Here is a 17,992-nt window from a genome sequence, read left to right as displayed (position 1 = left end):
TTTTTTTATGTCAAATTTAATCTTAAAGTTGTGTAGGCATATGGCCATTGCTCCATTATGTTTTTAAACTAAAATATACTAGATAATGTAGAATCAAAATGTATTTATCTTTTTAAGAGAGAATCAAATTGACATTTAATTTGAGCAAGTCATCAAGATTTGAAGCCTTAAGTTATTGTTCTTAGGGGTTTAACCTGAGCACTGTGATTGTTAAAGTGTTACATTTTCATGTTGCACATTAGTATTATAACAAGAAAGCTTCTATGAGTAAAATCTATAAATGCACGTCAAACACATCACGGCATGACAGCTAACGCCAAAGGTTAACTGTGATACAGAAAGCCCCAGATTAAATGAGGAGCAAGACATATATAGAAGCTGTTTTTCAATTAAAATCCTCTCCAAATTAATGCTGAACAGTTATTACAACCATGAAAGAAAGAAAACTTTAATGACAAACCAGTAAATGCCAGGACAAACACCACTAACAACACATATCCGTTTCTAAATGACACATTTAATCTCTAAAAAACATTTGTCTGATTAAGGATACACCCTTCTCTCCTTCCTATAAGCCGACAGCTCACATGACTTTATTCTGAACTGTCCTTGAACCACGATAACTCGCCCATATATACCCTCTGAGCTCTACAGAACAAACTGCTCCACCCTGATTGCACATGCCAGAAAAAAAGAAAACAAAACGCCGCCTTCTCGATCCTTTTCACCACTGGACTGGCATGCATGCAGACCACGAGACGTGCACGGTTTTCTCCTTACCCTTCCGTTTGTAGAACCACAGCATACAGCTTCGGAAAACAGACATGGGAGAGGGCATGGAGGAGGTGAGAGGGGCGCGGAGCCCATGAATTGTGGCTGGTGACCCTCAAGAAAAGAAGTGAAGGAATGGGGTGCTGGTAAAGGGGGGAGTGAGAGGTGGGTGGATTCAAACAAGCAAACAAACAAACAAACAAACAAACAAACAAACAGATGGAAGGCTAGAGATGAAGGAGAAGTGGAGGAGGTTAGTTCAAGACCTGGTGGTGTTATAGCGTAAAAAAAGGTGCCTGCGGTGTACTGGACTGGGCAGCTCCCTGTCAAAAACGAGAGATGGGAGGGGGGACGATGCTGTAGATGGGAGCCAATCCTGTCCCAATGAACGGTTGTAGAAAGCGAGCAGCAGCTGTAGTGATGTAGCGAAGGTCGAAGAGCGGCAGAGACCTGAGCTCAGCTTCCAACTCAGCAGTATTCCCTCATTAATCCCAGTGGCTCGACTACGGAGACACACAGGCAGCAATCTTCCTCCTCAGCCACAGACTGGTGGACTGAGAGAAGAGGGGAAAAAGGCTTACTCGCTCTTTCCGTTCAAGAGGAATCTGTGTGGTGTGCAGTGGAACAAATCGCATTTATCTACAGAAAAAAAATGTGTCGGTCCAACTTTGCAGAGCTACGCAGGAAGGGAGAAAAAGCTCTGATGCAAAGCACACGCTTTGACATTGTGTGTCTGCCTGCGTGCATGCGTTTCCTGGCATTAGAGCAGACCAATCCAAGTCTTTAAAAGGTGGGGAGGGAAAGAGGGGTGAGAGAGAAAGCGAGAGAGGGAGAGAGGGAGCAGATGAACAGCAGGGGTGGATTGCAGAGAAAGAAAGCCGGTGACTGCAACGTGGGGAATAGGGTGAATGAAGATGACTTAATTAGAGCTTACCTTGGAAATGAAAAGTCTTCTGGTCCACAGTGATGGTGAATGTGCTGTCATCCTCGTCATCAATGCCGATCACAGCTCCCTGGGCAAACAGAAGATGAGAAGAAGAGAGAGGGAGGGAGACACGTCATACTCCACTTTCCATTTCTATCCCCATGCCCTGCACATGTTTCTGCTCTCTCTATCCTCTACTTAACCCATGAAGTCTCCGATAACCTAATCAGGTCTTTCACACATTCAATCTGTGTCTCACATATAAGAGAGCAATCTTTTGGAACATGGGAGTGAGAAAGGGAGGGGAGGAAGAGGTTGTGAAGGAGGCGGAGGAGGAGGGATTTGGGACAGAAGAGGAGGAGAGAGGCAGTGAAGGGTGGAGAGAAACAGACACCAGGGACCTGCAGCCTGCAAGCAGCCAGCAGGAGGAAAAGAACAGCAGAGACATGGCCTGATAGCTAGTTGGGACATTAGCTCCTAGCAACACAAAACAGGGTGTGTGACTCATACAGCAAACCTGAGGATAATAAAAACAGCTATAGAAGCTGGCTGAAATATGTCAAACTACACTACAGATTCTGGAGCACAGGAGCCAGAAATGTATAGAAAACAAAGACTTATTTGAGTCAAATCCAATTTTAGACTCTCAGTAGGGATGTGCAATATTGCTGTGGTTCTCAACAGGTGGGCTCAACCCAAAAGTGGGTCACATAGATCTTTTCAGAATGTGCCTGGAAAAACCTGACAAGAAGTCTATAATGTACAGAGGCTTTCAGGGGACATATTCATTTTATTTTACTATTCTCACAGACAAAAGAACATACAGTTATTTTTTCAACATCACCACTGATTTATCTCCTTTTCCTTTGTTAACATGTTAATTTCTTAAAATCTCTTGAAAACAACCCTCATTTACACCTTTTCAAGGGAAACGGAGTAACAAATAATCAGAGGTGGAAAGTAACTAATTAAATTCCCAGGTTAGTTTAATTGAGTAGTTTTTTGGGGGGACTCAAGACCCACAAGTGTTAGTTCAACTCTATGCAGAATCAACTGATCTAAGCTCTGCCCACTGCAATATCCAATCCTGGGGGATGTGTGGGCAGAGTTCCCCCTCATACCCTTGGGCAGAGTGTTTAGATGCCTTTGTGTTTGGATGTTGATCTTGCTCAGTGATCCCTGCTGGGGTTCTTTACGTCCTGTTTTTGGTGGATTGTTGTTTTTGATGCGACACATTTGCAACATGAGTGAAGTTATCCACTGAGTTATGGTGTTAAACTATGAGTTTAATTAATCCTGTCAATTTTCCTGTGTATTTTACTTTATTATAGAGGTGTGACTTTACCTGAACAAGCTGGATGGAGATCTATGACCTAGTTATTGTCAATAAGGCAATATCATATTTTACTCTACAAAGCCTCAGTAGGGTACTCAGTACTCAGTACTTAAAGTAAACATTAAATTAAATACTTTTTACTTTTAGCCCTGAGAATGACTGTACCCCACCTCTCACCCAATAAGCGCTGGTATAAGCTCCATTAAGTCATTTCTGATTATTCAATACTATCAACCATTATAGAAACTGACATCTAATAATCTGGTTTTTACTCAGTGTCAACATTAATGCAATGATTCAAACTGCTTTGCATTTCTTTCTTTCCCACCAAGGCTTTAAAAAATCCTAAACTAATGATATTGCAAATGTACCAATATCAAAATATCTTTTAAGAAAGAGACAGACAGTATCAAAGAAATAAAAGCAGTTCTACTGTTTCTTGAAAATCAAGGTCTAAAAAGAGAAGGAATACATAAAAACAACTCTTATAAATGTAGGTAGTAAATTGGAACCTGTACATAAGTGTTATCACCGTAAATACACATAAGTGTTTTTTTGTTTGTGGAAGGAGTAAGATGAACTAAACAATCCTTGTTTCGGATTACTCTAGGTTAAGTGATAAATTAACACATTCTGTTTACATAGACATATATATTGCACTTTTTTGAAACACATGATCTGATCTGAGTTCATAGTTTTAAACTTTGAAATCACTGCGATGTGTCTCGCCTCATCTCACTTTGTAATGGGATAATATTAATTTCCTCTGAATTATTGATATAGTAATAATGCCAGTGAAGTAGAGGGAGATATTATCCTGCCTTGATCTCTCACCTTGATGGACTGAAACCAGTCAGCAGCTTTAATGCTGACATAGTGCTCTGCTTTCTTTGTGCCACATTAGAGTTCCTCATGATTGTTGCTTTTACATTATTAGTTACTTTTTTTTTTTTACTATAAAACATAAACTCATATTTTTGTAAAGTTAATGTTTCTTTCATACACTCACCAAAAACTGATGGACTGGATGTTTTTTCCATTGAGAGACTTTAAAAAAAATTACAAGGGTTTAATCTTCTTCTAAACAGTTTAAATCATTTGACTTTATATAGACCATGGATGTGCTGCAGTGCTCAATAAAACAAGCAGTGGAACATTACACATTACATTAGGTTACTGCTGCACTGTTGATCCAACAAGACTACACATGCCCTGTTTAACAGCAACAGAGATGATTACTGATAAGTATTTTATGTGTAACTGAAACTTTGAGCAGATAGCATCTTATCAAAGAAATGTTTTTGTTTTTTAAAAACAGGATTGGATAAAATTGGGTTATGTTTTACCAGAAAGATACTTTATTTCCAACTAACAGTAATGGACAGTACGTCTGCTAAGAGTCATGTCTGATTTCACAACTGTACAAACATTAAAGAAGGAAAGACAGGAGGCTTTCATACAGAAACAGCACAATGTGCTGAATCCTGCTGGACCAGCAGGGCTTGCTCTGTCTCACTGCTATGGACATAACCAACATAAAACCCATCCAGACCAGGGGTTCGGTAAGCTATTTATGCTTCAGAAACAGAGATAATGCCCTTTATTTAAAAGAAGTCTAAACATTAGCTAAAGGTTCAGTTTCAGCTAGCTTTCTCTCCTTTTTTGATAGACGCTCGTTTTTGTTTGAGTTTCAGTTGATTGTTGTTTTTACATTTTTTTGCTAGTTTTAAATGAACAATAATATTCCTGGTACAGAGAGATTTAGTTTCCAGCTCTGTGATGCAGACTGATGTATCACACTTCATGTTTTCACATCGTCCCAGCCCAAACTGAAACCTTAAACACATGACTACCTTATACTGGATCCTCTTTTAGGTCATTTCAGGAAACACCTCCTCCCCTAAGTGTCACATACAGCCACTTTCCAATGTGCAAAACCTTTTGACCTTTAACAGGTGTGGTTGCATTGATATAACTTTCACATCACTGGTATGATTAAGAAAGTCAGGGAAAAATTTACTCTCATGACTTTAAGCTCAGTCATTTGACAAGTTAATGTACAGATACTAAATATGAGTGACTAAAGCATAAAAATAGACAAAAGAGCAGTGATGATCCAACGGAGGAATCAGAGCTTGGTTTGACTTATCTTACTTCAAAACTGTCTCAGTACAGACAGACAGACAAATGGTTCATATTAACTCTACTTCCTCTGCCTGCCTTCCTGATGGTTTCTCTTTGAAAAAATACAAAAAAAAAAAAAATCAACTGATTTTTTTTACAGAAATAAGAGCCCCTTCAGTCAGTCCAAACACTCTGGGTCTGTCTGAGTACCCTATCAGGATTATGAGGCTTCCTTTCCTCTCCTCCATTGAAGTGAAAGAAATACTATAGAAGTGCAACTGCTGCCATCTAGTGGACTAATACACCCATACCACCCTACAAAGAGCATTAAAAATGTGGGAAGATATTGCTGCACAACACTAATGCCAAAATCTAAGCCTTAAGAATTTATTTATACTCACATTACTATGTATACAGAGCATGGGCCTTAGAAAGTTCATAGAGACCACACTGAGAAAGCAAACCTATGAAAGATGTTTCAGACAGCAAGTCCAGACAAAAAAAAAAAGTGCCCTGGATTTACAAAGACATTTCTAAACAGCTGTAAAAAGCAGGCGACCAAACTCAGCTTCACATGCAGGTGATGCATTTGATTTAACAATGATGAAAATTTTACCTTGAGTCGCACACAGCCTCTTCTGGATCCTCGCATCATCTTGTCCTTTGACTGAAAACAACACAAAAAATTAGGGGTTTGTGTTGGTAAGTCGTACTTTATCTGGTAGAAAAAACATAATGAGTCACAGCAGCACGTGTGCTTTTAGAACCATGACATGATAAAATTTCTGTCATGTGAAAAGCCTTGAAGAGGCCAAAAAGCTCAAGGCATTTTATAAAACCATTTGGAGAGAACTTTACAGTCCAAATGACAGTGTGTTAAAAACAGTGTATAAATTTCACAGTCAGGTTGTCCTGTAGGCTGTATGGCTATTTTTACCTGCAGGCAATTTCATCCAGCTATGGCCCAAGAGTCTGCCCTAATTAAGAGCCAAAACTTGTGTTTGGTTTTTGAATATAGCTGTGATTTTAATAATCATATGACTGAGAAAAGCTGTAAGGTTTGGATTATTATGATATGAGGATAAGTTTGTGTAAATGGAATAGATTTTTTTTTCAGGATCAATAATTTATGTATGCATGTTTGAATGTTTCATGTATCTAACTATATGATGAAAGCAGAGGATGTGTCTGAATGTGTTCTTTATAACAGAACATCATTGTAAAAACACAATCTTGTTGAACATCATATGAGGACTTTAACTTACTATTTTCTATATAATCAATGATGTTGCCAAACATCTCTTTATTAACTATTCTGTCAACACAGACAAAAGTTTCTATTTCCTTTATGATAAATTGGAAAAAAATTTAAAAAAACACATTTTCACATTGCATTGTTTGATCAACAGACTAAACTTCAAAGATATTCCATTCTGCTGTTAAATCATGCAATTCAAAATGTTGCTTGATTCCATATATCTTAATAGGAGGGCACCATCTGAGCAGCAGCATACTAAGTGTCTTGATATTTTACATATTACATTCACGCCTGAGTGTTTTCCTAAACATTTAGTCTACTCTGATATGAAAAGCTGATGTATAACATCTGAACCAGCTGTGATTTATCCAACAATTTACCTTTATACAAAGTTGGCTGGCGTTCATGGCATGCTCTTATTTAACCTTCTGCCCTCATACTTCTGTAATTTTAATTTTATGGGAAAGTGCTGGAAGCTGTTTGGAAAGGGAGTTCCAGGAACGCTGCTCCTGCAGCATGGAATCTCAATCCAGGAAAGTGTGTTTTTCTGGAAAATGTGTGGGTGCTGGTCTCTACAGTAGAAGGTTAGAAGATGCATCAGGTTGTTGATTTGTGGCCGATGATTTTCTGCTCTGGAACCCCTGAATGTCAATGAGCGTTTCTTACTGTAGGGCTAGGCAATAAATTGGCGTAATCAATAAATCAGGTTTTTGAAAAATTGAGATTGGAAATTTGAAAATTTTTTTCTCTTAAACTTAACCAAAAGTAAAAACTTTTGTCAGAAACTTTAGTTTTTAAGTTTGTTCTGGCAACCTAGTCAACAAAGTTTTACAACTTTTACCTGCATGCTGCTCATAACCAGTGTTCTCAAACTAAACTCGTGACCAATCTTAGTCATCTTTACCATTTTCTACCTATAGCACTGACAGCTTCGTGTCTTGTTTACGCTCAGCATTAGTGTACCAAAATTATTACAGTGCAGTGACTTGATTGCAGGTGAAATCGTGAAGATGTATATGGGGTTCCCAGAGGGCCAAAAATACATCTTTAACATACATATTCTGTCTTCTGACTTTTTATTGTACTTTCAATCATTTTCATGCATAGTTTCAATGTGTGTTGTTTGCCTTTGTCTTGGTTATGTGTTGTTTGACTATGTTGTTATGCCTTAAGCCTCCTACAGACTTTCAACAATCTCAAAAGTTTCTGGTATGCCACTCCTAGTGATTTCAGACAGACACAGTTCTGGCTCCGTTCTGGAGTCTTAGAACCTTGATGCTTCCTGGCGAACCTGCCTGTATTCACACCAGTTTAAGCGGAACCAAAGTGGGTGGATGTTCCTCCCCCATAGCTCAGATGGTTTGAGTTTATTAATTATTTGGTATATATTTTGCTCTTTCTTGTTCTATGCTCCAGCTTCACCTGGAATTCGGTTGACACCCTGATCACAACCAAACATTTTGTCTCCGCAGACCCTTTTGTTCTCCATCCTCTCCTCGTCTTCACAACCTAGACTATGACAAGCCCACTGATGATGTCATGGTTGAAGAGGAAGAACCAAGTCTTTTTTGGTTCCAGCTGAGAACCAGCTTTTCAGGTTCTGAAGCAATCATTTTGTAAGGTCTAAACACGTCTGCCAGTTCAAAACCGAAACCGGTACAGACCCCTCCTGGTCTGAAAAGCCTAGCTATGTAACATGAATCTCATTTAAAATCAAGTTTAATGTGTGCACACTGTATGATGATAACTCCAAACTCACAAACGCCGCAGGATCACATGCATGACGCACACCGATATGCAAAAAATTACTATACATCATCCATCTACACCGCCAGTGCGGTAGTAAATTATAAATCAAAGCAACAACAAAGGCATTGTAATTTTAGCATTCATATTCTTAGAAAAACATCTAAGATCAAGATTTTCTTTCTTATTGGAATCCCACAAACTTCTGCTTTTTTGGCATTGCCTCCATTCTAATTTCAACTTGTTTGTTTGTTGGCACCAGTGTCCCGTTTATCGTTATGTTATTTCTTGCTGCATTCCTATTGGTTGGTTAGTCGATGTAGGTTGTAGCAGCAGTCACACTGTGAGATGGTCATCCAAAAATTCTGATGCTGTCAGAATTTTATCCCAGACTACCGTTGGTCGCAAGGGAGGGAGCCATGACTGGTCATCCTTCATCTGGGACAGCCCAAAATCGCACAGTGTATGCCTGGCTTTACACACCCCCAGTGCCACAAGAAAAGGTGCCCTTTTGGATGCGCCCTTCAAATATGATAAAGTGCACTCCAGGGTGCCCTATCACTGGACAAATCGTTGAAAGTGCCCTTACGTACCCAGACCAAACACTTTACAATGCTGTATACTATAGTGACAGCTGCTTCAGTAGAACTGTCACTCTCCAAAGTGAAGCTGATCAAGACCAAGTTCAGGACCAGATGTGGGGAAGAACATGGACATGACTTCTCAAATTCCAGTACCCTGACTACACTCCTCGGTATAAAGCTCATTTTCCACTGACTTCCTCAATTGTGTACCTATGTGAAAGAAATACTTAACAACACTTATTCGGTTTTATTATAGCGGTGTAGCATTATAATGACAGAATAAAGATGACCAGAAGCTCCACTATAAATATATGACAACTATTTGTGCACTGATGCCACACCACATACAGCAGGTGCCCTTTTTATCATTTTTGCCCCTAACCCTCCAACATCTCGAGTCCGCCACTGACTGGAGGTATTATTAATACTTGAACAGATGAAGCTGTGTGTCGAATAAACGCAGAAACATTGATTTTAGCACTTTTGGAGCCCCATAAAAATTAAAGGGGAGCCACCGTTTCCTACCGCGGTGCCTTGCCAGCTATTTCAGCTGACAAACCAGCTATTGCCGGACTCGTAACAACTACCAGAGGCAAATGTTATCCTAACACCATTAATAAATCTTACTCCCTCACACCTCATACTTTAAAGTATGCACTACAACGTGTTCGGGAGTCTGTTTTTAAGGATTTAGCTTCGCAGGCTAGCTAACTGCATTAGCGGAAGTGTAGCAAATGTAACGTGATTTGATTCGTCAGTTGGCATCAAAGAAGCGTTTCTATTGGTTAACGTCAGAGTCTGTCATCCCGGAGACTCGCCTTTTTGTGCCAGCTGAGACTCCCAACTCCTGACAAACACAAGGCCTTTATCCCACTTTGATTTGACAACCAGTGAACAATTCTACAGTACAACCACTTAACAAGGAAAGGTTTTCATTTAGGTACCGCTGAAATGTACGTACCGTGTAGTACGACAGTAAACCAGCATTGTAGTCCAACACGAACCAGCGGTACTGCCAACCTTTCATAACGTTTGTCCACTTGCTAAGCGGTCCCTCCATGATGGACGCCATCTTTACAATACGCTCCGGCAGGGGAGGAGTCGGATAAGGTGAGGGAAGGCGTCACGAGAGGGATGCTGCTGAGGCACCCCATATCAGAGATGCCTGAGCCATCTTTCACTTATTTATTTATTTATTGGGGGAACTATTCAGACCAGGGGCCTCTTATTGGGTTAAGAGGTAGGACTCACCTTTTTTGATATTTTCATCATAAATTGTAAATACAAACTATGATTCTTGGTGCAAAAAGAAGTTAAAAAGGATAACTGCAGGAAATTATTCTAGTCTAGAGGTCAAGATAAGTGAAGCAGAATTTCATGTAAGTTATTTATTAAAGCTCCTGTCAGGAACTTTGACTTTGTTTGATTTTGGCACCCCCTGTGGACAGAGCCATACTGCTTGCTGACATGGTCTTGTGTAGGTGGGTTTCATAAAATTGAAAATCATCATGGAAAAAAATTTCTTTTTTAATCATAAAGTTAAATTTTCATATTTTATAGATTTATCTCATACAAAGTGAATATTCCATATATTCCATTTTGTGTTAATGTTGATGATTATGGCTTACAGCTCAAGAAAATCAAAAATCTACACTGTAAATACTAAAATATTGTGGAAATGTCCTATTTGCAAAGCTTCATTCTTTCACTGTGGTTCACTGCACACACACCAAAGGAGGGTAAAGCTTCATTGCTGAAAGGGCAAGCTTTTCTCATAGGCTGTATCAAGCAGCATGCTCATCGAAAGTTGACTAGAAGGGAAAAGTGTGCTAAGAAAAAGTGTGCAAGCAACAGGGGTGGGTGCAACCTTCAGAGGATTGACAAAAGAAGCAGATACCAGAACTTAGGGGAGCTTTACAAGGAGTGGACTAAGGCTGGAGTCAGTGGATCAAGAGCCACCAGGATACCCCCTATGGAATCTAGACACTGGTGATGGTGTTGATGAGGGATGCAGGATGAGATGAGCAGAAGACCAGTGAGGATCTGGGCTGGATGCTAAACAGAATGGAGGTGGCTGGAGTGGAGGAGGGTTGCAGCATCCACAGTGAAATGACAGGCTGACTGTGAAAAAGAGAACAGAAATATTAAATATGACAGATGCATGATGATTGGTCAAAATATCGTGGCAGAATCTGATTAGTTGAGTACTTAAGAGAGTGAGCTCCCATTATCAGCTGATCACCAGAGCGGAAAAAAGAAAGAAATGAAGAAGGAAGAGTTGTGAAAGAGTGGTGACTAATACATGAGTAGAAAGTCTTCCTGCTTGAACTTTCATTGAGCTCCATTAATACTGCTGTATAGCAAAGTGTAGTTGTTTTTATGGAGCTTAATAACGAGGTACTGGATTTCAGTTAACCATAGTTATAAGCAGCTACCCAAAGGTCATACAATGTATCAGTTTTCCTACACCTATGTAGCCAGTCACAGTGAAAGATTAGGATAGCATACATTAAAACTTCAGAAAAAAAATCTAGAAAAATACTGAAATTTAAAGTGGTACTTTATAACTGGACTTATAAAGTACTTTAAAATAATGATAACATTATTTAGGTGGAGGCTTTAAACAGGCTCTGAGTTTTCTGCCTCTTACTGCACTGTATATCATCCTTTTTTTAATTGTGTAAACTAAAATTAAAAGTGAAGTATGAAACCCTGATGGTCACTGTAGCACCACCATCAGCACTGTTTACCCACAACGCTTGCTGAAGAAGCTTGGCATAAGAATGCGTGTGAAGTGTTGTCTGTCTAAGGCAAATATCCTAGAAATAGCCCTTTAATATTCAGATTGCTGTTGTCATCTGATTTCAGTATTACTTTTAAGGTAGTAGATGTCTGATACATAATGAAAAACACTGTAATTCAGTACAGGACATCTGTCTTGTAAGGGGTGTTAACATAAAGTTTACTGAGTTTAAATTTGTAAACATGCTGGATTTATGTAACTGAAGAATACAACAATTTTAGATTAGATTAAAAAATGTTTTGTTAATAATAGTAAATTTGACAGTTTACATGTTGAAATATACAGCCAAAAACCAAAAAAGTACTCATCAATATCTTTATTATTTACAATAGGCTTAACACTGATAAGCAAAACTTCACAGTAATATAACGTGAACTTTAAATAAAAAACAAAATTAAACAAAAAACACAAAATATATGTTTTGTACAATAAAAAAGTTAATGTTAACATCTCTACCATGTTTCTTCCCTGTTTAGATTCACATATTCCATTGCTGTATGTGTTGGTTTTACATTGCACTCATACAACTGAAGAAGTGGCCTTTGGTATCATATTGTGTACACACGATTCTTCAGAGCAGTTCTCCAAAACAGGGAGAAAAAACAAAGATATGCAAGATTAATGCACGCAACATACAGACAATGCAGAAGACTGAGAATGAGAATGAGCAGAAATTTGTGGTCAGTTTCAATATTAATTATCAGATCTGATAGATTTGTGGTTAACAACATTGCCACTAAATCATTCATTGACAGTTGACATGTATATTTTTTAGAAAAAAAGGGACAGACAGGAAATGTGTTTGAGTCTGAGGTGACACTACTTCTTTTGCTATTTCATAAGGCTTTTTGGGAAACCTGCTGCACAGATATGCACTTCAACCTATCAGACAAAGAGGCCAGACCGGTGCTAGGCATTTATAGATAAACCTTTTTAGAAAAATGTTCTGATGTGACTGAAAAAAAAGATAACAGAGCAGCTTCTGTTTAGTGCAGCAGATTTGTATGTGATTGAGGAAACACTTTCAGGTCAACCAATGGCAGCATTGGCCTCTTACATGTAGTATGGCCTTTGTTTACAAAATAACACAATCTTGCTTGACAAAGTGCACCTTTTGGTTTCAAGTTTGCATCTGACCATGAACCTCCAAATGACAGCTGTAGTGATGTGATGATAAACATTTTATGGCAAAGAAAGAAAATATGACTGCAGTGATGATGAACTTGTGAAATTTTGCAGTGAAAGTGTTTTGTACATAAATTATTTCTTCACAAAAAGGCACCAAGTATTACAAAAAAAGCATGATGGCATTTTCAGTCGGTGTTATTTGAAACTCACAGTGAACAGAAAATCATCATCAGTGTGTCTCAAAAGGATTCTGTTTGGCAAGAAACTGGACAATTATACCGGCACACAATAACATGAAAGGCTGATATAAAACTCACCAAAGACAAAGTTTACTTGGCAATCAATCAAGTGTCATTAACAGGCATTTTGAAAATGTTACGGACCTGCAGTGTTTACAGAATACATTTATCATGTGTCATTACATGTGTCAAAGAAGCAATGTGTCTGAGGCCTTATCCAGTGTACATTTAGATGTGAGGAAAATAAAGATAATCTATGATTTGTGTCTTTGTACACAGTTTTGCTTGTGCTCAAACAAAGAGAGAAGCTGTGTCTGGACGTTATGTGAGGAGAATAAGAAGTATGGGCCCATAAAAGTAATCTAATAAAAATAAATGGCACCTTTAGATATTAAAGAGTCATGCAGATGAACATTCGACTGGATACAGAACAGAAGAAAAATACATTCATTAAGCAGATATTCAGATCTGGGTGGATGAGCCTCAGTCTTGTAATACATCTCTTCAGTCAAAAACATTGCTCTTAATGCTAAAAGCAACACATAAAATCTTTTGTTTCCTGGATATGAAATAAATCAAATATTTACATAACTTTTCTTTCAAAATAGGTCTGTGCTTTTAATAAAAAAAACAGGAATAATTTAAAATTCAAGTTCATACATAGACATTCTAAAAAGCATTTTTCTTAGAATCAAATAATGTACAAATTGCTCATGTGCTGAAGACATACTGCAGTTTGTTTGTTGAGAGATTGGTACTGTGTGATTCATGTAGAGTAGGTCTCTGCTTTTCATACGCAGTGTTCATACATTGAAATGTTTGAGGCACTGAGGCCATGAAAAGGCTACAGGGAATCCAGCACTGTCCATACTCAGAAGGACACTTATAGAAATACTGTCCCAGTTCACCTGCTCATGAGCTACCTGTGCTCTCCCCTTCCCTAACTCTGTTCTGCTCCATGAAATATAAAGAAATGTAGTGTGTGCAAGGACGACTGGACATTAATGGAAATGCCTTAGGGACTGAAGGGGATTTCCCCCCATTTATGTGGCTCTATGTTAAGTTGTGAACATCAGTTATGCAACTTAAGCGAGGAAATATGTGCATATATTAAGAAACACCCATAATCGATTTACTTTGTGGGGAATAAAACTGCTTTGATAAACATGTATTTGGTGCTATTAAACTTAATGCTCAGGTGAGCGTATTTACACGCTTTTCAAAAGCACGCAAATCTAAATTATGTAAATGATCCCTTCAGTTCTTTTTTTAACAGTCTCACCTTGGGTGGACATGTGGGAATGTCAGTGTCTAAAGCGTTGTTTTTCTTCTAAAGCAGTGGTTCTCAACTGGCTTAGCAACAGGGCCCTTCTTAATAGCAAAACGTGGCCAGTTTTTTCTTTTTTCTTTCTTTTTTTTTTTTTTATTTTTCAATCATGACCAGACGTTTCAATGAAAAAAGGGCAGCTTGAACTTGAGACCGAGCAAAAAAAAAATAATCTCATGGAACAAAAAGATGGAGACCTGGCCTTCGAAATAAATCATAGCCTTTTTGCCAAATGTTTTCTTCCCTTCTTTGCGTGGGTCCCGACCTACCAGTTGAGAACCAAGGTTCTAAAGAATATTCTCAAAAATTAGCCTGAAATCTGTAGCTGCACAAGCAGTTTGGCCAGATTCATAATTTTGTCCATTTACCTGACAATGCTGTCATATGCGACCTACTAAATGAAAAAAACATCTGCACAAAATTAAAGTATTAAATTGAGACCCTATAACCTTGATACTGAATCCAGATGTTGTTTCCAACCATTTATACATTACAGTGGCTTCAGAATGGCTTATGGTCACTCAGTTCTCCAGAATTTTAGTGATACACTTTCAAACAAAGTACACTCAACTTAAACTTCAAACACTGCTGGGATTTAGTGAAAGCAGTTTAGTATTTCGAGTAAATCTGAGACCATATTTAAGTATGTGACAGACTGACAAATGAGCAGAATGAGCTCAGACACTTCCAACTCTCCTGGCTGGCTGCGCACATCTGTTACACTCAACATTCATTAAAAACAGGCCAGGTAGAGATGAGGGTCTAAGCTTTTCATGGTGACTCAAACCACATTTAGTTTGGTAAAAACATTTCTCAGTATGTACAGGTCAGAGCAAAATTAGTGTCCACACTGGCATTTATGAAATGGCTGTTTGTAAACAATGAAATGATTACATTTTGTAGTGATTTCTCTGAGGTACTTAAGAAATTTGTCTCGTGTTGTCCCCCGAAAAGCAGTCGATAACCTGAAACATAAAAAAGGGAATAAAAGCAATCTATCGGGTAGTTGGAGGTGACATTGAGTGTCACAGTGGCTACCTCTGCACCACATCACTAATCTCTTTAATACAGCTGTGCAGGTTGTCCAGTACAGTGTTGGGTCCCACACTGCTCAGCCCCCCACCGCCTGAGGAGGAGGCCCTCAGTTCCTGCAGGCTGAGCTCCAGCTTTCCCACCGCCTCCCGGAAGGCAAATTTGTTCCTCATTTGAGGGATGCAGTCCACATAACCTGAGCAGTAGTCGAGCAGCTGGTGGCCGGCATCCAGCACCTGGCTGCTGGCAGGGCTCTCAGAGCTGGCATGGAGGGCGCAGCTCAGGCACTCGGCACACTCCAGCAGGGCCTCGCGGCTGACTCGCTCCAGGGGCACACGCTCCGCCTGCTGCCTGGTTCTCCGCAGGGCCACTTTGGAAGCTGCTGTGTGTGTGGAGGAGGCAGTGGTGGTGGCTCCGTTGGCCATTTTGGTTGGAGTCGTGTTGGTGGAGTTGGTGGAGGACGGGGAAAAGGAGGAGGAAGACACGGGAGGCACTTGTGGTGGTGGCACTGATGGTCTTCCCGTTGTTGCTCCTCCTGATGTCCGTCCTGACCTGTGAGCTTTTAATGTGTCTCCGTTTACTTCCACAGGAGCTCCTCCTACCTGCTCCTCCCCATCCCCGCTGTAGGAGTGCTGCAGGCTGCGTAGTGTGGGAGGGGGAGGGGGAGCACATTTGGGTTTCACAAGCCGAGGCCTGTCCCGTTCTGCCTGGTGCTCTGACAGCAGTTTGAAACGGTTCCCCTGAGAGTCTAACCCAACAAGGTGCACATCAGCCGGGCTGTGCTTCAGCGTGGGGGAGATCAGGACTGGAACTTTGTGGTTGTGAGTGGGTGCACCTGCTGAAGAAGCACTCGAACTAGAAGACTTAGAGGGAGAAGGCCAACTCTGCTGCCTGTCTAAACCTACCCCGCCCTCCTCTCTGGCCTCCCTGACCCGAGACAGACTGTCCGTTTCCCCCACCTCCCCCCCGACCCCTGGTGCCCTCACCCCAGCAGCAGTGCCTCGGGGTAGCAGCTTGGCTTTGGGCCTTTCCCTGATCTGTGCGGTGCCCTCATCCATCCTCCTCAGGAGAGTTTCTGAGGGTCGTGCGGCTCCATTCTCTGGCTGGGAGGTTGTGGAGGCAGTCCTCTCCAAAGGGGGTTTAGCACTGCGGTTTCTGGGTAACGTCAGGGCCATGCGCTCCAGATCTGGCAGCCCGGCTGACATAGAGGAGGTAGAATTGGACCTAGGGAAGGGTTTAGGCCCTCCAGCTATACTTCCACCCTCCTCTGAAGAGGCTGTCTTTCCTGTCCGTAGCCCCAGGGTCTTTTTGATAAGTCTAGGTGTGAAAAAACCAGCCAACCCACTCCAACTGCTGCCGGTAGACACCTGTGACCCAATCCCCCCACCTGAGGGTTTCTGTCCAAAAGCAGCCCCACAGCAGCGTGACTGACCCTGGGTGGGTTCTCCGTGAGAGTGAGAGGGAGAAGCAGAGAAGCCACCGAGACTGTCCGACTGGGGCAGAGGAAGTGGAGCACTGAAATCAGCAGTAGGCTCGTATTTTTTATGAGGCTGTGTCTCCATCTCACGGAAAGAACTGCTCCTCTTTGGTGGCGTTGGGAGGTTCTGTTGGAGCTGAGAGGAAGGAGAGGAGGAAGAAGAGGAAGACTTCTTCTTTATGAAGGAGCTAAAAAAGCCAGTCTTGCGGTCTCGTGTAAACGTGCCCATATCTTGCGAATCTTCTAAAAGGCAGGCGGGGGACTTGTCTCGCGGCTGTTGTTTCCTGGGCAGTGCCGGGGAGCTGCCTGATCGACCCTCCCCGCCTAATAATGTAGACGCCCAGCCTAGGAGGAGAAGAGAGGACTGTATTAGGACTTTGAGATACAGCTGGGCTGAAGTCAGCAGAAATACATCCATCTTTGTTAAAAGGTTGCTTAATAACTCATGAGAATGGGGTAGCTAAGAACACAGCTGTCAATGAGTGTATACATTTATGTCAGTCATTCTGGACAGCTGCATACTGTTGTATTAAGGTTGAATATTCTCTTTCTGTGTAAAAGCTTCTCTTGCCTCCCCAGAAAACTCTCCTGAGTAATGAAAATGCATTTTTGAGGAGAAGATGGAAAGTTTTAAGACATGTCAGTCATCTGCGTTTAATATTATTTTAATATTATTTTAATTTATAACAAGATGTCCTTGCAAAGGATGTGATGAGAAATGCCCTGGCAAACTTGTTAACACTTGCCAGAAACGTTCAATCCTTTATGATAGGAAGGCAGTTGCTCTATGAGGGAAACACATTTGTTTGGTTTGACCTTTACATCTTTACAGTATAAAGCACAAGTTGGCAAGAAACAACTCAAATTTACACATTTTATGAACATAAAGTAGAAAGAACAAAATCTGAGGTTTCATATCATTGAATATCCAGACTTTGATTTAAACAATCGCTGTTTTGTGCCTTTTGACATTATGCAAAATGCTGCATGTGTATGTCATACTTTTATATGGTTTCTAAGTACATGAGTGTGTGCTTAATTACTCATTTCTATTGTTCATGGGCCAAAAAAGTACAAGATGTGGAACACAGTGAAGTCAAAGACAAAAAAAGATGGCAGGACAAGACAAGGACAGGGACAGACTGTGGTCTCTAAAATCAAGTAAACAAACAAAACACAGTTTTTTTAATTCTTTATATACATCCAATAAATAGGCAATAACTTAGACAAGACAAACAACAG

General features: G+C 40.3%; 2 protein-coding genes across 4 annotated transcripts in view; both read right to left on the bottom strand.

The window, feature by feature from the left end:
• osbpl9 (oxysterol binding protein-like 9) overlaps positions 1–9,824 on the bottom strand; it is a 52,448-nt gene extending 42,624 nt beyond the window's left edge. For both annotated transcript variants that reach the window (XM_041790653.1, XM_041790654.1), the window contains exons 1-3: positions 9,706–9,824; positions 5,773–5,823; positions 1,706–1,784 (exon numbers count right to left, since the gene is read on the bottom strand). In XM_041790653.1, coding sequence (XP_041646587.1) covers positions 1,706–1,784; positions 5,773–5,823; positions 9,706–9,816 — 241 coding nt within the window. In that variant the 5' untranslated portion in view covers positions 9,817–9,824. The remainder of the gene's footprint in view (positions 1–1,705; positions 1,785–5,772; positions 5,824–9,705) is intronic.
• Positions 9,825–12,982: 3,158 nt separating this feature from the next.
• abl2 (c-abl oncogene 2, non-receptor tyrosine kinase) overlaps positions 12,983–17,992 on the bottom strand; it is a 35,603-nt gene continuing 30,593 nt past the window's right edge. For both annotated transcript variants that reach the window (XM_041791027.1, XM_041791028.1), the window contains exon 11: positions 12,983–17,095. In XM_041791027.1, the coding sequence (XP_041646961.1) occupies positions 15,276–17,095 (1,820 nt within the window). In that variant the 3' untranslated portion in view covers positions 12,983–15,275. The remainder of the gene's footprint in view (positions 17,096–17,992) is intronic.

Source organism: Cheilinus undulatus, linkage group 7 (genome assembly GCF_018320785.1).
Source record: "Cheilinus undulatus linkage group 7, ASM1832078v1, whole genome shotgun sequence".
Taxonomy (NCBI): Eukaryota; Metazoa; Chordata; class Actinopteri; order Labriformes; family Labridae; genus Cheilinus; species Cheilinus undulatus.
Note: the sequence above shows the minus strand (reverse complement) of the source record. Positions and strands in the feature narration are given on the sequence as shown.